At 56.2% G+C, this 24,617-nt stretch overlaps 1 protein-coding gene and 1 long non-coding RNA gene across 2 annotated transcripts in view; one reads left to right on the plus strand and one right to left on the minus strand.

Moving 5' to 3' along the window:
- KLF13 (KLF transcription factor 13) overlaps window positions 1–23,799 on the plus strand; it is a 45,424-nt gene extending 21,625 nt beyond the window's left edge. The window contains exon 2 of the mRNA XM_027089249.1: window positions 17,915–23,799. Coding sequence (XP_026945050.1) covers window positions 17,915–18,204 — 290 coding nt within the window. The 3' untranslated portion in view covers window positions 18,205–23,799. The remainder of the gene's footprint in view (window positions 1–17,914) is intronic.
- LOC113610831 (uncharacterized) lies at window positions 10,634–13,191 on the minus strand. Its single transcript, XR_003429237.1, has 3 exons — window positions 12,918–13,191; window positions 11,393–11,503; window positions 10,634–10,992 (listed from the first exon to the last, which is right to left on the minus strand). It is a non-coding gene; the product is annotated as an uncharacterized LOC113610831 (long non-coding RNA).
- Window positions 23,800–24,617: the final 818 nt, after the last annotated feature.

Consider the following 24,617-nt stretch of genomic DNA (forward strand, 5'->3'; position numbering starts at 1 on the left):
CTGTCTCCTGGGCTGCAGTCTTCATTTTGCCCCAAATACAGCTTAACTTGGAGCTCTCGCGTTGTGCATATATATTTTTCTTAAGTCGACAAAGGGCTTTGCAGGACTTGGCTGGCTGGGAAGGCCCCAGACCCGCTCTTTACCCCAGGACGCTCAGACTGCCCTGTCGTACACCGCACCTCCCGGCCCTCAGGGCTGGAGGGCGTGTGGTTTGGCCTCAGACGCCACTGTCTCTTAGCCCTGGGAAGGCGGCCGCAGAAGCTTTGCTCATCTCTGGGGCTCAGGCCACGCCCAGAGCTTTCCATCTCTCCTCAGCGCTGGCGTCCGCCGGGGACTCTCTGCCTGGACTCCGATTCCACCCCTCAAGACCCCCTGGCTCTCTGCTCTGAACATATGGCTCTGGTGGCCAGGGCGGTGGCCGGCCAGGCCCTGGTCAGCGCTTCTGGAGATGTAAATGCAGCCTTGGCCGGCCCCCCCCTCCCGGGGGAGTGTGGGTCTGGGCCCTCCTGGCTAGGTGTGGGCTGGCATGCACCCTGCGGCAGCTTCGGTGACTAAGATGAGTGCACGTGTGACAATGGAGTCACACACGGTGGCTCCAGCTCCTGGCCCTGGGCTGGCCCCGTGGAAGGGTCTCCGAGGGCAGTCGCTGTGTCTTGGGGACGAAGCCCCATCCTCGGGGCCAGGGCCTCCTCGTGGCCTCTGCGTTCCAGGCCCCTGGGGGCTTTAGCAAAGGCTGTGCATCGAAGGGCCAAGCCGAGTGCCCTTAGAAGGAAGGGGGACGTTGCTTCCAGGTCCCAGGACCGCTGGGTGCGACCTCTCGGGGAGTGCAGCTCCCTGACCGCCTAGTGCCGATGAGCCGGCTGCCCTCCCTTTGTCCATCTGCGGCCACCGTGCGGCCGGCCCCCCTGGGGGCGGTCGGGAGTCAAAGTGCCCGCCTCCTAGCCACGCCCTGTGTGCTCAGGGCCTCTGCCTCCCCCGCCTCACTCCGCCGTGTGACCTGGCGAGACCCTCGTTGGGCCTGAGTTCCGGGTCTGTCCCCAGACAGTTTTACTGGGTCAGGTGAAAAGGCGAGTCCCCGTGGAACTAGGCAGGAGCTCGGAGGCCTGGCTTCACGGCACAACCACGGGGGGTTTACACCCGCTGAGGCCCGCCGCCCACACCCGCCGCCCCCCCCCCCCCCCCCGCGCCTCCACGGGAGAAGAAGTCAGCCAGGCTAGTGCCAGGGAAGTCACCAAGGCCGTGGGGGAGAAGGCCCGCTCGAAGGGCGGCAGCAGGAAGTCCCCGTGGGAGGGAGGAGGGGAGCCCCGGGAGGGGCCCTGCTGGGCAGAGTCCCTGCCATCTGGCTGGCCCACCCTGAGCTGCCCCGTGTCTGGCCTGGTCCTGGCAGGGGTTGGGCAGCTTCCAGATTTGTTTTCATTTTCAATTCCCTTTATTGCTCAAACCACCTCAGGGCCACAGAAAACAAATCGTTATCCTCAGCCGACCTCAGATTCCTGGCCTCAATTGTTCGCCGTTTGCTAATTTTAGCTTCTGATCATTTCCACCCTCGTCCTCCCCCCAAAGGGAGACACACACCAAGAATAGCGCCAGGAAGGGGGGCGGCGGTGTCTGTGGCCAGAGTTCCCACAGCCATCTGGCCGGGAGTGGGGGCGGCCCGGGGCCTGCCGCGGGGACCCCCAGGCCCTCTCAGCGGGGACCCTACACCCTTGGGGCACGGACGTGAGGAAGAGAAGGAGGACTCTTCTGTTTCTCCTTTTAAACAGAAACCAGGCTGTTTCTGGGAACGCTCCCACTCCCCCATGGCCCTTCCTGGCTCTCGGACCCCTGGAGGCTGCAACTCCCTAGCCTCCAGGGCCAAGGAGACGTGGAGAGTCTGGGGTCCAACGTGGCGCTTGGCTTGGCCAGGCCCGCTCCCCAACCGGGGCCCAGGGCCCCAGCCCGGCCTGCAGGCCACCACCCTGGCCTCAAGAGGGCAGGCCCGGAGCCACTGACCAAAGCCCAGCCTGGGGAGCAGCTAGTGGGCCTCGGGGACCGGGGGAAGGGTAAGGTCCAGCGAGCAGGGTGGCCTCCTGGCCAGGCCTGCTGGACAAGAGAGCAGAGCCTGCGAGCAGCACCCCTCAGCCCCGCCGCCCTCCGTTCTCTGCAGGGGACGCTGGACACCCCCTAACGTGTCAGAGCGCCCCCATTCGGAAACCAAAGTCTAACGTGTCTCAGGCTAGAGTAGCGCCGAGTAACATGGAATAAAGACAGTCGAAGCCCAAAGCACGCTCCTCCCCCCACCGGTGACCACGGAGCTGGGGAGTGGAGAGGGTCCCCCGCCTGTCCCTATGCCCACCCACCGTCAGAGCCGCATCACGGGGAGCAGGCAGCTCCCAGGAGACGGCCACCTGACTCCTGATCTCGGTACCTGATGTGCTCCTCTCTCCTTGGAACTGTGGGCGTGGTCTCAGTCGGGGCTGCCTGGCCCAGGTTCCGGTCCTGAATGTGGCCTCGTCATTGCCCGCCCTGGATGACGGCCCACCTCTGTGTCTTTGGGCTCTCTGGGCTCCTTTACCTGGATCCTTCCATTTTCTTACTTTTGCTCTCTTGTCATCCATTTATTTGTCTTTAACTCTTTTTCTGTGAGACCTTCTCAGTGTTCTCTTTGCAACCCTGAGATTGAGATTTGAGTCTCTGCCGTATCCCCCTGCTGTGTCCTTGCTTTCAGACCCAGTTTCTGGGTCTCCTCTCTTTAAGGAGCATCCTGTTCTTGCTTCACAGACACCATATCTTACCTCTGAGCATGAGTGACAGCTCTGGAAGTTTCATCTCCGCCCCTCTGCATCCCCTGGGCTGCCTCTTTCTGCTGGCCTGTTTGGCGCTCTGGCCCGCCCGCCCACGTCAGAGGCTCTTCTCAGATGTCTGATGGTCGGTGGTGACTCAGAGTGCTGCCCAGAAGCCGGGAGCTGCCTGGGGGTGTACCTGCCGCAGCGCTGGGAGGGAAAGCCCCTTCCCATCGCAGGTACCACTGCTGCCTCTCGGGCTGTGTTGTCCAGCCCACCAGCCAGGGCCCTCCTTTTGTCTAGAGATGTTATCCAGGAAGGACAGCCAGAGCCCCACCCAGCCAGCAGTCTTCTTAGGGCAAACAAGAAGGCAACTTTGTGGGGAGAGGAGAGGGCTGCCCCAGAGGGTGGTGATCGCATGACTCTGCTGGTCCTGCAACGCTGGAACTCACTCCGGGCTGGGAGGACTCACCTAGGCAGGGGGGACTGGCTCTGGGTGGGGAGGACGTGCCCTGAGGAAGCATGAAAAGCAGAGTTGATATAGCCCCCCTCATCATGAAAATACACCTCGTGGTTCATCCAGAACTCATTGGCCAGAATCAGTTTTCAAGGCCCATCATAGCTGCAAGGGAGTCGGGCAGGAAGCATTTTAACCTGGTGCAATGCTGCTGCAAAAGCTAAAGTCATGTTGTCTGGAAAGAGAAGACTCTAAAATACAAAAAAAACAATAAACAAAAAGAAAGAAAAAGAAGACCCGGACAGTGGGTGCTGGGCCAGTGGGCACTTAGCTGTTTCTGCCACAGTCGCCAAGCAGCTCCTACACATTTGTCCTTGGAATGGGCAAGTGTTGAGCAGGGAAGTGTCTGGCTGGCAAAGGTGGCCACTGTGTGAGCCAGTGCTAACACATCTGAGGAACCTCGGAAATCACTTACTTTCACCAGCATTTGCTTTTTTACCCAAGTGGCACTGTACTAGCCCTTTGCAGTATCTAAGAAGTACTGACTTATTGCTCAGAAATAAGCCACATGGTCACTGCTGTCATGATCACAAAATGTGAGTGCAATGGGTTTTCCATAGTTCACTATTTGAACTATAGCTGTCAGCTCTCTTTAGGCTTCTCTTGGCTGGGACAGGTTCCCAGACTTTCCTGTTTCCCCTGACCTTGACAGTTGTGAGAGATGGTAGCCAGGGATTGTGTAGAATGTCCCTCAATTTGTATTTGTCTTGTGTTTGTCTTGGGGTGAGACTGGGTTTATGGCTTTGGGGGGAAACTACCACAGAGGTGAAGTGCTCTTCTCATCACTTCATATCAGTAGGAGAGTGGTACCCACGTGACTTACTGCTGATACTTACTTTGTTGCTCAAACGTTCCAGCCTTGGGCAGGGACTGGGTCAGGTTAGCTCCTGTGTCCCTTGGAGCTGCCCCCCACATGTTGGCTTCTGTGCACTTCCTCACTTTCTGGCCTCACAAGCTGCTTCAGGCTTGTCTTGTGTTTCCCGCTCTAGTCCTAGAATGAGCCATTCCTCCACAGATCCCTGTTTCCTTCTACTGGAAAGTGGTATTTAGAAACCAAGATCTGGGTGCTGTGGTGCTCCTTGCTCCCAGGGTATTGCTGCTTCTAGCCCTTCCCGGTGGACAGAGCCAGGAAACATGGATGAGTCGTAGCCTTTATACCGTTACTCATTTATCCCTCTGTGTGCACTCGGGTCTAAGCATGGGTTCACACTGTCTCATGAGTTCATGACATCTCAGACACCAGGGCAGCCCCCCAGGAAGGGCTCACTGGCCTCCCCCGGGTTCAGCTATAACCACCCTCTCCAACAGCGAGACACAGGCTCCCACCACCCCACCGTGCGTTCACCTGTTTGTTCAGCCCCAGCATACGTGTGAAGCATTTCGGGGATGGTCTACCCTGGATTCTCTCGTGAGAAGCTAGAGCTTTGTTCAAGTGCAGTTCCTCCTGACGGCTCCTTGTCCCTGCCCAGTCCCCCACCCCCAGAGGCCATGCCATGTGTTTGTAATAGGGCCAGAGTCTGCCGTCCCAGTCTGCCTTCCATCCCGGGATCCCCAGCCTCCTTTACAGACTAAACATTTGCAAATATTCAAGCGCATTCATGGTGAAGTACAGCTTATGGGTTTTGACAAATGCAGGGTCTTGTATCCACCATCCCAGCACCAGGCACAACAGTTCCATCGCCCTAAAAATGCCCCTGTGTGGTCAACCACTTCCCAATCCTTCAACCCCTAGAACCCCTGGTGTGTGTTCTGTCCTTGGTTTTTACCTTTGGTGTAAGGTCATCTGAATAGTCACACAAGGTACAGATTTTGGGGTCTAGCTTTTTCGACTTAGCAAGACTCATTTAAGGTGCATCCGTCTGTGTGTGCAGGAATCAGTGGTTCCTTTCTTTTTATGGTTGAATTGTGCTCCACTGTGAGGATGCAGCTCGTGTTCATCCACTCACCTGCAGAAAATGCCGACTTCCAGTGTTGGCCGATTGTGAATAAAGGGTCTTTTCCCTTGGCGAATGCCTAGGGTGGGATTGCTGCCTCGTCTAGTGAGTCTGTGTTTAACCTCATGAGAAACTGTCAAACCGTCTTATAAAATGACTGTCCCACATTGCATTGTCGCCAGCAGCAAACGAGAGTTTCAGCTACTCCACCAGCGTTCAGCACGGTCAGTTTTTTGGATTCTAGCCACTCTCACTGTGTGTAGTGCCATTTCATGGTTTTACCTGCATTTCCTTGATGGTAAATGATATTGAGCATTTTTAACACGGTGTTTGCCATCTGTACATCTTCTTCAGTTGAGTTTGGGTCTTTTGTTCAGTGCTACAATCAAATGTTCACTTACTGTTGAGATTTAAGAGTTCTTTATATATTTTCGACACGAGTTCCCTTTGCTTTTGATCAGCCTCACGTGAAGAACATTTTTTATCAAGTAAATAAACCTGGATCTTTAGTTTTGGATTCCAAACTCATGTCCTTGCCTTTCTGGGGTGTTTGAGAAAATCTCTGATGAGATAGCCTGAAAGGCCTGAAATGCCCCTCCCAGGCCGTCAGCGGCTGCCAGGGCTAGTGTGCAGCAGATCACAGATTCCCGGGCAGGGGATGTTCCCCCCAAGACTGCAGTCAAGGGGGCCGGGGCTTTGACCGAGTCGCTCCCCTCAGCTTGGGGAAGATGCTCGCAACTTCTCTCTGGAGGCAGTTAGTGAAGTGACCATCAAACAGAGAGGAAAGAAGTGGAAACATCTGTGTCTGTTTTTTGGGTTCAGCTCACGAGTCGCTCAGGGTGTTCAATAACCTGGAGAAAGTCCCTGTGGGTAGTAGTCCGGGATCTGGAAGCTTTTGGGGTGGGAGCCGATATGCCTCTCCCTGCATGTCCCTTTAGGAGAAGCATGGGGTTGTGAGCCAGTCGTGTGTGTGTGTGTGTGTGTGTGTGTGTGTGTGTGTGTGTGTGTGTGAGACACAGAGCCAGACTCCAGAGCCCTTTTCTGGAGTGGCTGCTGGCCACCTGCTGGCAGAAACCATTGATATTTTCTTATTGCCATTTGAAAGGGGACCTTGGGAACGGAAATTTTCCAATGTGTTTTGTAACCCTTAGCAAGCACAGGGAAAACACCTTTCTGAAATTCCTGGCATGTGGTCCTTTTGACCTTTGCAGGCATGTGCGCCCGTGCGTGTAAATGAGCGCTGCTCCCTCAGCAGAGGCCAGGGGTGCTGGCTTCCATGGAAGCAGGCCCATTCAGCTGAGCTGGAGTTTAGTGAGACTGTTATTCTGTAACAGAAGTCTGTAATATCTGTATACGTATATAGATATGTATGGACGCGTATGTATACGTCACTGGTGTATTGCATTCTTTCTGACTGCAAAAAAAAGTGCAGTTGAAAACTATAGGAATTCAGAAAGGACGTGTGTGAGTCCCGTCTTCCCTAGATCACCCAAGATAACCGTGCGCCCTTCCTGCAATTATAGCTCTGCAGCACGTGTGTCTCCCATGTGCACAGGACAGTGGGGCTCAGCCGCTCTGTGGTCTGTGTTCCTGGTTGTCCCGTGGGAATGGAACTGCGTGTGTAAGTGGACCCCAGCCTGTGGTTTGCGAGAACATCAGAGAGACAGCCGGCCGGCTCCATGCTCACCCGCCCCACCCAGCACGTGAAACCTGGTTCCGGTGACCTTGGCGGCGACTCCAAGGAGCACCATCTCAGGGTCCCGGGGGGAGGAGGAAGCTTTCACTGGCCCTCCCTAGGCATTAGTCCCCTGCGAACCTGTAGAGGAAGGGGTCGCTCCAGCCCTGAGGTTTCTGGGGGCACTGCAGGGGTGGGGATTTCAGAATGGCTTCTGCTTTCCTTCCTGGCCCGTGTCCCCAGGGTCAGCTCCCTTGGACATCTGCTCCAGGCTGGGCCGGAGGAGGGCATAAGCACAGGTGGAGGACCAGGTAGGATGTGAGGAGAAGGGCAGGCCCTAGCCAGGCCTGTGACAGGGGAGGGGCCGGCCTTTGTCCCCTGATCTGGAAGGCCCCCGAGAGTGCTGTTCTTCCCCGTCAAAGTGGGCAGTGCGGATCTCTTCAGGTGAGGAGAGCGCGGGATGGTGGGTGGCCCCCCCTGCGCCGTGTGTACAGCCCGGGATGCACGGAACAGCACCCAGGTTTGCTGCAGGGCAAGGCCTCCGGCCTACTGCTCCAGCATCTGCTCTCCACAAACAAAACTGGGTATAAACTGCTCCAAGTGGCCGAGGCTAGCCGGGCACTGGTGGATCTGGTGACCTGGGCTGCTGAGGGTGGGGCCCGGCAGCTTTCCTGGGCTCCTTCCTGGGTGTCTGGGGTAGGTCTTCTGCATCTTCAACTGTTGTAGCAAAAGTAGGTCAGTGACTGAGGTTTTTTTTTTTTTGCATCAGCTCCCTCAAAAACCAAAGGCATTTTAGGACTATAGTATAATGGCTTATTTATTTTTATTCTGATTTATTTGCTTTATGAAGTCAACCCTGAAAAGTCCATTGTTTGGCTCTGTTTTGTTTGCGCCTCGTGACTCTTTCCCTGAGGGAAACAGGGCTTGCTTCTTGCACCTGGAACAGGCCAGGTGTAGGTGCTGGGCCTGGAGGCGGGGTGCCGGGCTCTGGTTTTGAGGGTGCTGCCTCTGGGCGCCCAGTCCTTGCAGACAGGCCAGCCTCTCAGGAGAGAGCCACCTGGCACTTGGCACACGTTGGGTGCAGGCAGGGACACCCCTGCCCAGGCTTGGGGGCTGCTGGCTCCTCCCTGGGGAGCCGGGGGGGCATTCTGGGATGAGTGGGGAGGGTGGTCTCGGCGGCAGGTGCCGGCCTCTGGGCCCCATCTGGGTGATGGGCCAGTGGCCTCCAGGGTTTCCTCTCCTGCTCTCACCTGGGACGTTGTGGCCGAGGTCAGCATGGGCGGCTGGCCACAGCTGAGCCCGGTCCACGGTGGGAAAGGAGGAAAGCGGGACGCGGGCCAGCCACGCCTTGTGTGAGCTGGGGGAGGTCACTCTGACTTTCGACCTCAGTTCCCGTCTCTGAGATGGTCCGTCCTGACCCCTGCCTGCGTCTTGGGGTGGGTGGGGTCCCAAGTAGCGCACCTCGAGTACACGCCTGTGCGCCGTGGGGTCCCTGCCATCCAGGCCTACCCGGCAGGCACAGCGGGGAGGAGCTGAGGGCTGGGGGAGGGGGCCCAGGAAGAGGAAGTGGGGCCAGAGTGGTTGCGCAGGCTGTGTGGAGAAGCGGGTGAGAGCAGGGCGCTGCTGTGTCCGTGGTGAGTGGCACAGGAAGGGGGTCGCGTGGCCCACCGGACCAGGCCCTCTCCCAGGGGCCCCGGCTGACCTTGAAGAGTCGGCTTCTTTGGGGCGGGGGTGGCCAGGTTGGCCAGGGGCTTGGCCTGCGGTCTGGCTCCGGTGTGAGTCTCTTCGGACCTCTCCGTGTGGCCGCCGGTGACTATGCCACCCCCGATGTCCCAGTCCCACAAGGCCCCAGAGGCTCTTCCACGCTGTGCCCGCTCCCCCTGCCCCACGCACACCTGCCCTCATCCTGGCTTTTTGTGGTCCGAGAGGAAACCCTTTCCCAGCAGCCTGAACAGGATCCCCAGTTCCTACCTCTTCACCGAGCTCTGGCAGAGGACACCGATCCTCCTGCCTGGAATTTGGGGTCTGCGTCCTGACAGTGGGGTGAATTCGCCTGGGCTGCAAGGGGAGGAAGGGTGGCAGCCGGCGCCTGCCCCGTCCACCTGGGCTGGTTCCAAAGGGTCAGTCAGTTGTGGGAGGGTGAACAGAGCGACTTTTATGACAGGAGCCTGGGGGACCTCCAGTGCATGATTACAGCCCTGGGTCTGCTGCTGTTAGAATGCGTCACCGTGGTCTTTTAAGTCAGGCCAGGTCTGTCAAACTCTTTATAAGGGAATGCCTTCCACCCCCATTTGCAGTGGGACCAGGGGCTCTGGAGCTCTGGGGTCCTGCCCTGGGAACTCCTTCTGGAAAAGCAGATTGGACTTAATTGCTGTTCCTGAGTTTCTCATGCTCTCAGGCCCACCCCCCTGCCAGGATCTAAGGGGAGCCCTTGGACTGGTATCTGTGGCAGTGGGATTTGGGATGTGCTGTGGAAACAGCCTGGCCAGGAATGCGAGCGCTGTTCATTTAACACCCGCTTTACAATTTGTGTTATTTGTGGCTACTGTTTCCTAGTTTGCTACAGATTTGTTTTTAATTTTTTGAATAGGTAAATGCACTGTGTGTTTCAAAATCCGGGGGTTTAAGTCATCTCCCAAGGAAAGTTCTCCAAGTCCCCCTTGCCCTCTGTGCGCTCAGCTCTCTGCCCCCACCATCCTCGGCTCCGGGTTCTCAGATGCCCACCCAGAGCACCTCTGCAGACACAGGCAGACGTGCATGGGTGTGCACGCAGTACTCAGCCTCCTGACCGCGCGTTCTGCTCAGAACCTTGCTTTTCTCACTCAGCGCTGTCCCTCAGAGACCTTTCCGTCTCAGTTCAGAACGTGTTCCACTCCTTCTTCACAGGATTCTGTCTTACGGGTGTCTGTTCAATTTAGGTAACAGGCCCTGGAAGGGCATGAATTGTTTTGAGGCTTTTGCTGCACTGCCCCGCGTAGTCAGGCACACATCCCATCTTGCAGGCGTGCAGGTGTGTCTGTAGGATAGCTCCCCCGAGTTGTGAGTTCAGAGGATACGCACATCTGTCACTTGGATAGTTATTGCCAAGTCGGCCTCCATAGACTTTGTGGCAGTTTGTACTTCCATCAGCAAAGTGTGGGAGTACCTGTTCCCACCGTCTCAGCGCCCTGACAGGTGAAAAGTCAGGTGTCTCTGGGGGTTCATTTATATTTGTCTCCTGATGGGCGATGTTGAGCATCTTGTCAGATGTTCAGGAGTCATTGTACCTCCTGTTTATGAACTGTCAGCCACAGCCCTTGCCTATTTTTCTATTGAGTATTATGTTTTTCTTTTAATTTCTGTGAACTCTTCCTGTATTGGAGATTAGCCCTTTGTAACAAGAGCTGCAGATATATTTTTCTCAGTTTGTTATTTATTTTTTTGCCTTTCCTTGTGACTTTCTCTGTGGAGACATATTTTATACTTTGTTGTCAAATTTATCAATCTTTTCACTTATGGGTTTTAGACTTTGATTCATAGAAAGAACTTCTATCTTAGCATTTTAAAGGAATGTTCTCAGGTTTTCCCCTAGAACATCTGTGGTTTCACTTTTCCCATTTAAATCTTTGACCCCTTCAGAACTTAGCCTGGTTTAAGGTGTGAAGCATGGACTGGTTGTTACCTAGTTGTCCTAAGACATTTTTGGACACTGCCCTTCTGCCTTGCCTTAGGTGTCACTGCTTTCTGCTACACAGTTCCTATGATCTTAGAATCTGGTCCAGGCATTTCCGCTGTGCTCCACTGCCGGTCAGCAGCTTGTGCAACGGCATGTTGTATCTGGTGGTCCAGTCCCCCCACCTCATTCTTCTTCTTCAGCATGTTTCTGGATGTTTCTCTGTGTTTATTTTTCTGAATGAATTTTAGGATCAAGTTATCCTATTCCAAAACAAAGCAAGGCAAAGCAACAACCCAAAACGTCTACTTTTAAAAATACACCTGCATCCATTGTACAAACGTGGAGACACACGCATCTGCAGAAGGCGGATTTTCTCGTTTAACCCGTGCCCCCAGGCTGTGTGTAGCAGTCTCCAGCCAGGTGCCGCCTCCTTTCATGTCCTGCCAGCCCTGGCATGTGCGAGAGTACACAGGAGCGTGTGATGAGCCACACGCGTGCACCACAGCAGCGGTGGAGGAGAGCACCCAGGGCAGGGGCAAGGCCAGGGCCAGGCTGTTTCAGCAGAGATGAGCACTGGCTGGTGTCTGGCTGGGGACGCTCCCAGGAGCCCCACCAGTGATAACAGCATATCTCCTCTGAGCACCTGTGTGTTCTCCCACTTAACCCTCACCGTTACTGTGAGATGCGGCCATGACAAATGAGTAGGAGTGCAGGAGTTGGGGAGGGGCAGGCGCTGACCCCTGCAGAGGCTGCTTCCATGCCGAAATCGCCTCTTCTGCCTGCTGAGTCCTAGGGTGAGGGGGACCCCACGGAGTGGCAACTCTCTTTCCTGGGCCTCACCTCCCTCACCTGTACAATGGTGGGTAAGAGCTTGCAGCCTGGACTTCCCAGGAGATGGGGCATCTGTGTGTCAGCTCCATGTGGGTCTGTAAACCACCGGCAGAGTAGTCGAATGTCCTCCTAAAGAAAATAGGGAAGTCAGCCTCCCCCTCGGAGGACAGGCCTTTCTGCTGACCCCAACCAGCTTGGCTTTCCTTAGAGGCTGGTGGTTGGTCGGCCCCAGTGGTCGGCCATCTGCCGAGATGCCTCAGAGTGGGAGGGAGAGCGGGCCTCCCAGGAGTGAAGAACGTGGCCGTTTTGAGGTTGGGAGCTGGAAGCAGCCCTATGCTGGCGACCACAGATTGGAGCTATCTATTGATGAATGACAGGCCTCTTGCTAGCAGCGAGTAGCTGGGGCCTGGGAGCCCGGGAGCAGCTGTTTCTCTGTGGAGGCCTCTCCCCGTGCCACCCTCTGACTCTCTGGACCAGCCCTGCCTCTCACCATCATCCCCCTCAGACACACACCTGCATAGATGCCTTGTGCTCACTGAGTTCTGCTCTTGCAGGCCTGGGTACCCCTGCACCATCTGCTTTTCTGTCCCAGGGCCCCTGGTCAGAGATGCCTCTCCCCCCTTCTCCCTTCCACGGAGGGAAGCCCAGCCAGGCTTCCCCGAGCCCGGGCCAGTAGAGCCCCGGCACTCACCGCCCAGAAGGGTCCCTGTTCTGCAGATGTTGCTCTGGTCCTGGCTCAGGGCACACACACACACACACCCCAACTCCCCGCCCCTGACTGCCCACCAGAGGCTCACAGACAGAAAAGAGCCACGATGGTCTTTTTTGTAGGTGCTGTTGGAGCCAGCACCTCCCTTCACCCCGTGGAGGCTGGCAGTTTGGCCGAGGCTGGATGGGGCGAGGGAGGTCACGGGGAACACGCCCTTGACGGAGGGCGAGCAGGAGGCGGTCTGAGCCGGAGCGTGCGCACTAGTGAGCCCAGCTGCACCTGCGGGGGGCGGGCCTGGGGCGGGGCCAAGGGGGGTGGCTCCGCGAGGAGCCTCTTGTGGCTTCTCGGAGAGAACATACTGTTCCCGCCCAGGCTTGCGGCTTGGGCAAGAGTGTGGGACGCCCTGTTCCCTGATAAGATGAGGCAACTGCTCTCGGCCGCCTCGCAGGGTGCCAGGGAACATTTATGTAACCCCCGCCCTGCCTGCCCCCGGCCCGCCCGCACGACCTGCTACCTGCCTGCGCCCGCCCCCAACTATACACCTCCCGCCACTGCATACCCCCAGGCCCGGCGCCCCAGCTCCTCCCCACACTGCGCCCCCAACGACCAGCACCAGCAGGTCCTCGACCTGCCCCCACCGTTACCCACACCCCTCAGTCCTGGCTCCTTGGGGCCTAGCACCTACTGGCGGGGACCCACCCTCCAGCCCCCGGGTCCCCAGCGCCCCCTACAGTGACCCTGGCACTCCCTCCTCCCTGTGCTTCCAGCCCCCTTCCTCCTTCCCTCACTAGGCCCTCTCGCCATCCTGTCCCAGTGCCCCCTACGCCCACACACCTGCCGCCCTCCTGGCTTCTGAAGGGGGGGGGGCGGGCAGAGCGACCTGTGCGCACCCCAGGCTTAGGCTCCAGGGAGGCTGCAGGAGGCCTGGGCCCCCTTCAGGGGTCTGGGGTCTGGGTCCCTTGTGCGCTGGGCCTAGCTCCCTCCGGTGGCAGCCCCGCGGTACCGCTGCTGTTTCCCGGTCGCATCCCAGGAGGAGGCAGGTGCGGAACTTGAGCCTGGCCAGGAAGAGGCTCGACTTTGTTTGGTGCACGGGTGCACGCCCCGCCGGTCCCGGACCTGCTGGCCCCTGCCCCGCTCTGGGTGCAACCGCCCCTCCCCTAGCTCAGCTCAGCCACGTGCCACCTGGGGTGAGTCCCTGAGCGGCAGTGGCAGTTTTCAAAGTGAGGCCCAGAGACACCTGCAGGGACTCCAGACCCTCCAGTTGAGGTCAGAACTATTTTCTCAACAATAGCATTATTTGTCCTTTATTTTCTCAAAAGAATACAGTGGAATGTTCCAGGGGCTGCATGATGTGTGATGACATCATCCTTCTGACAGCTACTGGAATATGTGCTTGAGTTTAAATGTTTTTGTTTTAATTTCTACGATAAATGTCAGTGGGCATAACCCAGGTGAACAAAAGCTCCCCGGGTTCCTTACTAAAAGGGTGAGCAGTGCTGTTGTGGAGGTCTCTGGTCTCTGTCCCCCTGTACAGGCTGCCTTTGCCCCATCCGTTCGCAGTTCTCCCGCTGCCCCTGGTCAGCCTCCCCGGTGCCGCTTGAATGTCACCACTCAGAGGCCAACCAAGCGAAAGCCGGTGGTGCTCCTCGCCAGCCTGCATCATAACTTCTGAATGGTTTATCCGTCTGTCTGTGGACCAGCTTATTGGCCACCTGGAACGGGCTGACAGAAGAATAGAGGACGGACCAGGGAGAGCCCTGTCTGTCGACATCACACCCACGTTCCCAGGGCTGGGCACTGCTTTTGTGCTCCATAAAAGTGTCGTGCTGCTGATGCCCCAGTAGGCCAAGGGCTGCGTGCCGGCCGAGTAGTGATGCTGGGCTTTCCCCACCTGCCACCGGGCTGCCGGGCACCAACATCCCATCCTGTTGGATGCTGCCTTTCGCTGCCGCCCTGGGGTCATGCATCCCATCTCTAATTATATACATCTAACGCGCCTCCCAGGGTTGCAGCAGAAGGACCCTGAAAAGGACAAGCCTCCCAGTGAGGACACAGGGTTCATTAGGAAGCAAGGCTGAGTGTGGCTTTGGGTTGGTTCTGTGCCCAGCACCCCCACCCTCTGCCCCTCCCGGCAGGCCCAAATCCGAGGAGACCTAGTTGACAAGAATAATAGATAAGAGCAAAAATAACATCTCGGGAGTAAGCACTGGGCCTGTACCAGGCGCAGTGCCAAGGGCTGGTTGTGTGCAACCCTGTAGAATCCCCACGTGAACCCCACTGTGAGGATGGGGCACTGTGTTCATTTCCTGTGGCTTTTGTAACCAATTAACCACAAACTGGGTGGCTTAGAACAACAGAAGTATGCTCTCTCACTGTTTTGGAGCGCTGAAGTGTGAAGTCAAAGTGTTGGCAGCGTTAGTCCCCCCTCCCAGTGTCTGGTGGCTGCCCCAGACTCCGAGTCCCCTGGCTTACGGGTACATCACTCCCTGGAGTCCTTCCCCCTTTTCTTCTAATGTTTGTGATCTCATCTCATGATCCCTACCTTAATTGTATCTGCAAAGACCTTTTTCCCAAATAAGGTCACATTGACAGGTTCCAGGGGTCAGGACTTGGACGTATCTTTGGTGGGGCCACTATTTACCCCCCCCTGCAGGCAGTGAGGCCTTTGTCTGAGGCCACGCATCAGTACACCACGGAGAGAGGAGCTGAGCCTCATCTGTTGGACCTGGTGCACCAAAGTCTTGAGTGCAGCGCCGGTCACGTGAAAGGACGCCACTGTATTTCGTGCTGGACCTTTCCAAACACTTAAATGATAACTGCGCTGTGAATCTCCTAGGGTGGGATTAGTGTGCGGTATTTCTCAAACTTTGTATTGATTCTTCCCCCCGCCCCCAGAACCGATTAACAGTTTTAAAATTCTGACTTGGTGTTGGGCTAGATATTTAAAGAATTACTTTTCTGCATTCCTTTTTATTGTTATCAAAGACATAAATGCATATGATTTTTTTAAAAGACACATAACACAAAAGAGTTTGCAGCAGGAAAAAAATCCTCTTCCCAGTCCAGCCTTATTCTCTAGAGATCAATACTGCTCTGATTTTAGTTGTCTCGGTGGTTACTGCCATAAATAAAACTGTATGATTTTATTACTGTTTCTCATTTTATCAACTTTAGATGCCATCCGTTACCTCCCTACCCTGAAATTTAAGGAATTACCTCATTCCTACCCCTCCCCCACCTCCTCCCGAATTGATGGTTATATGATTGTTTTTAATTCTTTTGTTGATTATCCTTATAGCTTTTAACCTCATTTAGAGATTTCCTTTGACTGCACATGGGTGTATTCCTACCTCTCCCTTAAACCCACATTCTCTCCTGGGGCCACGAATCAGTGGTATGGGCTTTGTCTATAAGATCGATTCTAAACACTGACAAGTAGTGCTGGGGTTCACATGATCACGACTGTGTGAATGTTGCTTCTGTATGCCAGGGCCTCTGTTTGGAACTGCATTCCCTTCTGCCACCTCATGGGGTTGTTGTGAAGGATAAATAACACACAAAAAAGCCCCTAAAACAGTGTTTGGCTTGGAGCTCTTCCTTCGTTGCTCGTAATCATGTGGCATTTTAGTTTGCTTCTAATTTAGACAATTTTCTTACATGTCTTCTATTTTTCCTGGAGTTACTAATTGCCTCTCTTTTTTCCCTTTAACCAGAGAATAGTATGTGCCTTGGCCGTGTCCTGAAATGTGTTCAGCCTCTTGATCATGCTCTATGGTACATGGAACTCCCTTTCTTCTTGTAACCCTCCCTCTGTGATTCCTGGCCCACAGCTCCAGTGGCCCACCAAGTCTCCCTCACTCTTGTCCTGGGATGACCCTTCATTGTTCGCTTACTTCCCTGGCTTCTCAGTTTTTCTTATTTTTGCTAGAGTGTGCAAGGTAAACTTGGGAGGCTGTGTTTCTCTGTCATCTAGCAGCTAGTGTAACTTACGAGAAGTCTGGTGTGTGTCCCAGCCTTGCTCCCTCCCGGACGACCTGCTTCTCCCCTTTCTCTCCAGTAAGTTTTGGGATCTCTTGTTACCTAGTGTTCTGACACTGCAGATATTCTCACAGCAGGAGCCTTTCCTCACTCCTCGGCCCCCCTCTGTGCTAATAACCCTTTCCATGTTAGTTTCCTGTCTCCTTTTTTTACTCTGACAGATACTGTTCTATTGTTTCTTTGGTAATTTCCTCTTCTCCATTTTTTTATTCTTTTCCTCAGTGTCTCCTACCCACAGGATTGATTCCGTGCCGCTGAACTTCTAGCTCTTACTGTTAGTAACAGATGGGAAGTGATGGTTTGCTCTCTTGCTTGATTGTGAAACCACCCCGCCCCACCCTGCCCCCCCCATAACAGAAAATCAATAAGGAGAGCAAACAGAGCCACACACAGCTCTCAGCCTCAGCATTGCTAGGAGACAGAGAACACTGCAGCATTCACGTTTTCTAGAGCTGTTTTTTTTGTTCTCTTTTTCTGGGATATTTCCTTGAGTACGTTTCCAGCTTTTCTATGGAATTTTTGTTTGGGCAGCAACACTCTCAACTTCTAAACACTATTTTTTGTTCTCTGAACTTCCTTTTTGTCCTGTTTGCTTTATGCATAAAATTTTATCTGAAATTTCTTTGAGAATGCTAATTAGAATTTTTAGCTTAATATTCTCTTCTGTTTCCCGGCTTTACTCTTTTTTCCTCTGGAGTCAGTGGTTTTGTTGCTCTTGGCCTTTCCCTTTCATGCCACTGGTTTTCCTTGGATGTCTGGCCATCTTTGGGTGTCTGTTTATATTTAAGGTTGATGGGCTCATTTGGAGTGGGCGGTGTCGATTTCCTCTGCTGAGGCACTGGTGGACCAGCTTCAAGGGCTGGCTCTCAGCTTCAGGGCCAGAGTCCGGGAGGGAGGGGGAGAAACGGGGCAGGAAAGTGTACGGTGTGGCCAGCCCCAGTGCCAGAGGGCTGCATTCTGGGGTGCTAGAACCCCCTGCTGGTTCTCCCTGTGCAATTGATGTCTTTTGTGTGTGTGCGCGTGGTTCAGAGTTTGCCTGGGTAAAGGCTAGCCTGCCCCTTGCCCTGAGCAGGGGATGGGAGGGAGGGACGAGGTGCTGACCGTAGCCAGCCTTCCTTACCTCCCCCTGCTAGGTGTCACCCCGCAGCCTCCTCCTGTGCTGCCTGTTGGCCATGTTGGAAGATCTCTGAGAGGAGGAGCTGCAGACTCTAGTTGGAGCCTAGAGTTGCGGTAAACAGACATCTCGGTCACAGACTGTCAGGCCCTGGAAATAGTCCATCCTGACCCATTCATGTTACAGATGAGGAGACTGTGGACCATCTGAATGGTGGCTGGGCGCTGGCGTCAGCAAATTGTCTGCAGGCCCTGCAGGGCTTGGGGCCTCTGGAGTAGGGCTCCTGGTGGGGCCAGGGTGGTGTGGCCAAAGTTGCAGGCCTGCGAGCTCTCCCTGACCCCTCCACCCTCTCCTCCTAGTTTCCCTTCTTAGAGCCCAGGGACCGGCCTGTGCTCCCCGCCACCGCCTAGGGACAGCTGACCCTGCAGAGGGTGTTGCGTGGCACGCCGTGCCGGGTACTTGAGGGGGCCGCAGCACCTGGCATGCAGCCATTTCCTCTCGGGAGATGTCTGCTTACATCCACCCTGCGGACAGGAGGGCGCTGGCACCCACACCTGTACCCTGAAGGATTTGTCGCCGAGGCTGTCAGAGACGGGGCACCGAGGGAGGTGCGCAGGGAGGGAGGGGCAGGCTTGGGTGTGGGCTGTGACTGACCCTCCCTCTGCCGTGTCGCCCACAGGGGAGCGCCCCTTCGCCTGCAGCTGGCAGGACTGCAACAAGAAGTTCGCGCGCTCTGACGAGCTGGCGCGGCACTACCGCACGCACACGGGCGAGAAGAAGTTCAGCTGCCCCATCTGCGACAAGCGCTTCATGCGCAGCGACCACCTGACCAAGCACGCGCGCCGCCACGCCAACTTCCACCCAGGGATGCTGCAGCGGCGCGGCGGGGGCTCGCGGACCGGCTCACTCAGCGACTACAGCCGCTCGGACGCCAGCAGCCCCACCATCAGCCCGGCCAGCTCGCCCTGAGCGCCGGCGGCGGGGCGGGGCCCGCGGCAAGCCACGCCCTTCCTTGCCACGCCCACCCTAGGCCCCGCCCAGCCCCGCGGCCCCTCCTCCTTACCATAGCCATGAGCAGATGCTCTCACTTCCTCCCGTGATTCCCCGTCGTTTCCTTTTGTAATCAGAAGAGAGAGAACTTTATGAAGTCAATGACAACAAAAAAAAACGATTTTCTTCACCTCAGGTGTCAAATTTGTAAAAAAACAACGAAAAAATTCCAAAAAACACCATCCACGATTGCACAAGAGACATACCCACGAAGGTGATTCAGCGGTGTTGAACCCCCCTTTCTCAGGGATGGACATGTTCCACGAGGTCAGTGAGGACACCCCCTTCCTGCCGCCTTACTCTGTACATAGATTTGCACTCTGGAATTTCCTTTTAGGTTTGGGCACACACTGGGGGCAAGGCAGTGCAGGTGAAGCTCAGCGCAGGCGGCGGATAGGCCGGTCGGTTAGTTTGGAGCCGTGGTCACCGACCTTGTGTTTTCAGGGCAGACCCCCTAAGCAGGGCCCGCGGCTCCCTCTTCCTGCCCCCTGCCCAGCTTCAGCCTCGCCCCAGCTGGCAGTGGGCTCAGAATGCAGACGGCTCAGAGGGACGCCTTAAGCCGTGATGGGTAAGGGGAGGACTCCCCAGGGAGACTGTAGGGGTCCTCGCCTCCGGGACCCTGCCCAGGTCCCCCTCGGAGCGCCGGAAGCAGAGATGCAAACCCGTGTTGGGCAGCCGGCCGCACCATCTGATGTCCACATGGCCAGGGCCCCCGCCCGCTGCTGTGTCCCCACAGAAGGCACCAGGACCTTCCACTATTACACCACGTTCTCTGACTGGCCTCCTACAAGGGTGTCCGAAGGTGTCATTGGTGCGTCCAGTTCCCACATTCTCCCCGACCGGCCCTGCTCTTGGGATGCCTTTGTTTGACACGATGGGTAAAGCGGGGCCACCCGGCCAGACGCTCTGTGTGTGTGGCTTGCTGTGGCCGCGCTCGGCTCTTCACAGAGACTGTTCCGTAGCAAGAGACCGGAACATTGTGACTTGGAACGTTGGGGGGTGGCGAGGCGGATGTCATGGGAAATGCAGTCGGAGAACGTGCATTCTCTTTCCTCCCTGGGGAACACCGGACGGAAGTTGTGGGAAACGCTTTTTTCAGACCCACCGTGTCCCCAGCTCAGAATTAGCGAACCCTCAGCTTCTCCATGAGCCCTGTGTCCCCTGGACTCCTCCCTTCCCCTCCTACCTGGGAGGCCCCGGCCTGTGGGGCAGTAGGGTGCAGGGCCCCACCGCCAGCCTTTCCGTGCTGACGGGGGCGGGCAGAGAGCCGGGGACGTCTCTCCCGGAGCTCTGACCTGGGCAGGTGGGTCAGGCCGGGCTCCAGCGCACTCCTCAGTGGAGAGCTGAAGCCACCACCTGCCCAGTCACCTCCCTTCCCTTCCTCCAGGGAGTCGGGGCCTGTAAATACAAGTCCCCAGGACAGTGTGTGTGAGTGTGAGTGTGTGTGTGTGTGTGTGTGTGTGTGTGTGTGTTGGGGCAGGGAGTGTGGGTTTGGGAAGGACTTGGGGTATCTTGCAGAGACCTCTGTTCATTTCGATGAGGAGGGATGATCCTTGGGACCTCAGAGGGCCGTAGAGGGGCTTCCCTGAGCCCAGAGTGCCTTGGTTGTGGTCATTCTGCTTCCACCCCGAGCCGGTCATGGCGAGGGATGCAGCACAGAGGAACCCCGGAGACCCAGGCCCAGCTGGTGCTCGTAGCCCCTGGGCGGCTCCAGAGCAGATGGGCACCCTCCGTCCCTAGCAGCCAGGGGCAGGCAGGCTGCTGTCTGCAGCGCTCTGGTTGCCATCTCTAACTCTGCTGTGTGTCAGCTGGGATCAGCCAGTGGTGTGGTGGTGGCTTCTGAGTAGCGTGGTAGCTCCTGAGCTGTGCGGGAGCGTTGCTCTTGCTATGGGTGGGAACCAGGCGGGAATGGCGTGGGGTGAGGGGGTGGCCCCACCCTGGCTCTCGTTGGGTTGTGTGACAGCCCTGCTCACATTTGGTCCAGGAGAGAGAACGGGACGTGCTGGCCACCTGGACGGAGCCGCGCCCTGAGCACCTGGGGTGAGAGCTCTTCACGCCCGGTTCCAAAGTGAGGCCCGGAAGGGCCCTCGGAGGTCCCTCCCAAAGTTGTTTCTGGGTGGGGCAGAGAACGCCACACTCCGAATACACTTCATGTCTCAGGAACTCACATTCCAGGTTCAGGAATTTTATTCCAAAGTCCTTTGGTGTGCTCGCCCCGCGCACGGGTCCCTGAAGGCAGGGAGAAGCCACGTGCCCCGAGGGGCCGCGCTTCCTGTGACCTGCCCGCAGCATCGCGGAGCAACAAGGGTTTCTGACCCCCCTGCTCTCTGCATATAGGAAGGGGGCAAAAGGACTCTAAACCCAGTCATCGTGGAATAAAAGAAGAGTGGTTTGTTTTAGAGGCGGGGTGGGGGGGGTGGGGGAGGGAGAGCGGGCGTTTGCTGTTTCCAAAGAGAGCACTTAATTTAATGTTTCCTCTAAGTGACCCAGGGCTGTTCCGTCTGATAGATGGAAGGGTGACATTGCCTTAAAACAGAAATATGCAGGCGTTGGCTCTTTTCGGCAGATGAGTGTGTCTTCGTTCCCAAAGTAGTTCTCGTCTGATGGCAGGTTGCGGTCCTTCTGAAGTGGGCCTGGTCGGGAGACAGGCCACCGTACTTCTGCCTCGGGTCACCTGGAGGGAACTCCCGCCCGGCAGCCCCAAGCACTCGGCCTGGGGTTCCAGCCAGCAGGCAACCTGACTCATCTGGGGCTAAAATTCATCTCACTTGAAGGGTGGGAAAAATCCATGTATCTCAGGCTAAGTTCGAATGGGCTCTTGCTAGCATCTCATCATCGCGACACGTGGAGTGCGTGTGGAAAAGAAGCGTGCGGTGGCAGGCCCCGGAAGGCCGCACTCGCTCAGACCCCCACGGAAAGCAGTTACACGGTTGGCGACCCTGCTGAACAGCCTGTATTTTTTTCTAAGATGTAGAATTGTCTTCCCGGCCTGGGTTTGTTTCAGGGTCTTTCATTTTTCTGGTTTATGGCCATGCTTGCTGGCTTCAGTGTGAGTGAGGAACCCCCAGGACTCCTAGAAACAGTAGCGAAAACTCAAACCTTTCTTTTGTGGCCGACTCCAGTGCTTGCAAGGCCAAGGGGGCAGAGATCTCAAAACAAAGGTTGCCTGACTGAAGGGAGAGTTTCCCTCCAAAAAGGCCTACAAGTGACCCTGGACTCAACCAGGGGGCTGGTGTTCAGCCCATGTCCCGAACAAGGAAGCCCTCTTTGCGTCAGCCATGTTAGGGTTGTCAGCTCCCCATACACCTACCCTATTCTACAGCCATCGGGAAAAACGCAGCCCCTTCCACGAAGGGCCCTGGGGTCCTCTCCTGTTGGGTGCTATGTAGGAATGGGCAGTGATGCCCTCGATGGGAATGTGGTCCTGGAGGTGCCCTACCTACATCCTGCTGCACCCCACCCACGGCACTCGGGGTGCACGACGATCCCCCTTAATTCTGAGGCCACGCATCCGGGCAGGTGCAGGATTCGCCAGGGTGCAGCCTCCAGGTGCAAACTTCAGCAGCACTGGGGTCCCCAGACCTCCCCATGCCCTGGGTCACAGCTCAGACCAGGGAAGGTGATTCGGAGGTGGGGACAGACAGCTGGGCCACAGGTGGCCCCCAGCCCTCCTCTGGGGACACACAGACAGGGCTGGTGGCTTTCTGGGGTCCAAGTGAAGTGCGGCAGAAGCGGGGTCTCCAAGTCTCCTCCCCTCCCCCCAGCCCAGTGTCTCCAGAAGACTGGCCGCTTTTCTTGCCAGAAGCAGGTGCTAAGGTGGCTGCCAGCGTCCAAGCGCGCCCCAGGGACTCGCCCCTAGAGCTCAGCAAACGAGAGGGCCACCGAACAGGGAAGCGTGATCTGAGCAATAGCGTCCCCTCATTTCTCAACTCCTGGTTTCGGCTGTGTTTACAAGGCTACCTGATGTTTTTGACTTCTGACAGCTATCAATTTTTTTTTTTTTCAAACCCTTTTTCCAAAGTCATTTAAAGACTGAGTGCTGGAAGGTTTGAAGGGCCTGTTATATCCATCACGTTGTAGCCGGTAAGAAATGCTTTGCAGGTCACCCACATCTTTCTGTCCAAAGATTCCACGTGCGATTCTGGTGACCATATTTTCCAAAGCTAAAATCAAGGGTGCGGGCTGACCCTTTTTGAATTCAGGATCACCCTGGGAAAAGCCAGGTCCTGTAACTGATTTTCCCGATTCTGAGGCTGAGTTTTCAAAGGTTTGTCCCAGACACATCCCAGAGAATTTTATACCAGAATTCGGATGCACAGTCCAACTTACTACTGATTAATGCCTGAACACCGTTTAGGGAGAGGCCCTTCCCCCACCTGCTACTCTGTCTCTCATCAGTTAGAAGAGTTGGACTCGGTGGGAGGCGTGAGCCTGGGGCCACACTTGGTTTCTACTGACCCCCATCGAGGTATTGGACTTGCAGTGTTCCCCCGACCCCACCCAGCCTCTCCCCTTCTCATGCAGCTTTAAAACCTTACTCCTTTTATTTAAAGATGAACAGGATGGGAGAAAGTGGCTTCCCCTGCCCCGCGCATCATGCATTCCCTGCGGGGGACACAGGATGTATGGGGGTCGGCGGGGCCGCGTAAGCAGCTTTCTCTCAGGGCTCGGGACGTCTTCCTAGTGACATGGCGACAGGCTGCTGCACGTGCTCGTTTGGAAACCAAGCTGAATGCCTGCCCGGCAACCACAGGTCTGGGTGAAGGCCGTCTCTCCCACTCAGCCCAGGGCCGCCTGTCCGAGGCCAGATGCCTCCCTCCCCAGCCTGCCTTCCATGGAGCAGGGGGCCACTTCCCAGTGTGGCTCAGACACCCGGGGGGAGGCGTCCAGTCCTGGGTCGGGGTGCCTGTCTGGGTGTGGGTGGGAGGCTTCGCTCCCTCGCCTCACCTTGGAGAGTCCCTTGTGCCAAGTGCCGAGGACCCTGCGGGCTGGAGGCGTCGCTCTCCCGAGCAGCTGTGGGTTGTCGGGCGCGGGCCGCTGTGGCTCCCACGGGGCCGGGAATTGCTGTGTGGGTGGGCCGGGTGCACGCCGGGTCTCTGCACAAGGGGCCCCTCCTCCTCCCAAAGCCATCGATGGAGCTTCTCTGGAATTGTTTGCCAAAATCCCAAGGTAGAATCCAAGGGTCCAAGACCGTTTCCATCGAGCACACGTTTTCCTTTTCCATAGGAACATTTTTTGTTGTTTTTTTTTAACCAGCACCACACCATGCTTCCGAAGGCCATGTTTCGTCTTTCCTGGATCACTACAGTGAAGTATTACAGTTGTACAGTTCCCAATCTGGCCTTGGCTTGCTCGGATAAAACTTTGTATGTATTTTGTAAGGCATAGATTCTATATTGTAATGATGTCCTATGCAAAAAAAAAAAAAATTAACTAAATTGTAAATTTTATTGTTTTAACGTGTATGCATGTTTAGTGACGTTTACATTTTGAAATAAAATTTATGATTCATTATTTGCCAGAGCCGGTCCTTTGATGGGCGTTGGAGAGGCTCTGGGAGGGGAGGGAACTGAAATGACCCAGCTCAAGCAGTTGGATGTGGTTGGCTGAGGGGCGCACACCAGCCTGGAACTGGCAGGCCTTAACACTGGGAGAGGGCGAAGGCTTTGCAGGGGGTCAGTGCTCTTCTGGCTCTACCCCGGGGCCCTCGGATCATCACATTCCCCCTCCCACCCCACAGAAAGCTTATCAGCCTCAATCCCCAGGAGCGCTGAAAAGAAAAGCAGGTTCCCGTGCAGGGCACAGCGCTTGTCCAGAAAATGCCCTAGATGCAGCCCACCTAGGTCCCCCAGGTCAGCCTTGGAGACTGACCCCAAGCTGCTCTGCCACGGGGGCCAGGCTGGCACTGTGGAGACAGGGCCAGGGGTCCCCGGGATCTGCGGGGAGGGACAGCATCTGTTGTGGTCCATCTCCCATGGTCATGAACTGCCCCAGCCGCTTTCCGAAGCAGGGCCTGTCCGAGACGGGCAGGGCAGGGAGAGGGCCTGGACCACGGCTGTGCTTCCGCCGCACGGTCGCAGCTCTACCAGGCACAGACCCAGGACTGTGATTCTCATCACCTCTTCATACATAGGCTACGTGAAAACCATGAAGAAACGTAAAATAGCAACAACGGAAGGCCTTGCAGTGGACGAGAGATGCTTTTTCCTAAAGCTCCATCCACACCGGCAGGCGTTTCCTGATGAGAGCTTGTTTTCTGCGTTACGGACGAGGAGGAGGGGTGGGAAGGGGATGGCCCCAGGCACACACTGAACTGTCAGGGAAACAAGCAT

The sequence above is a fragment of the Aethalodelphis obliquidens genome, unplaced genomic scaffold, assembly GCF_003676395.1.
Source record: "Aethalodelphis obliquidens isolate GAN/ISIS:26980383/991018 unplaced genomic scaffold, ASM367639v1 scaffold65, whole genome shotgun sequence".
Taxonomy (NCBI): domain Eukaryota; kingdom Metazoa; phylum Chordata; class Mammalia; order Artiodactyla; family Delphinidae; genus Aethalodelphis; species Aethalodelphis obliquidens.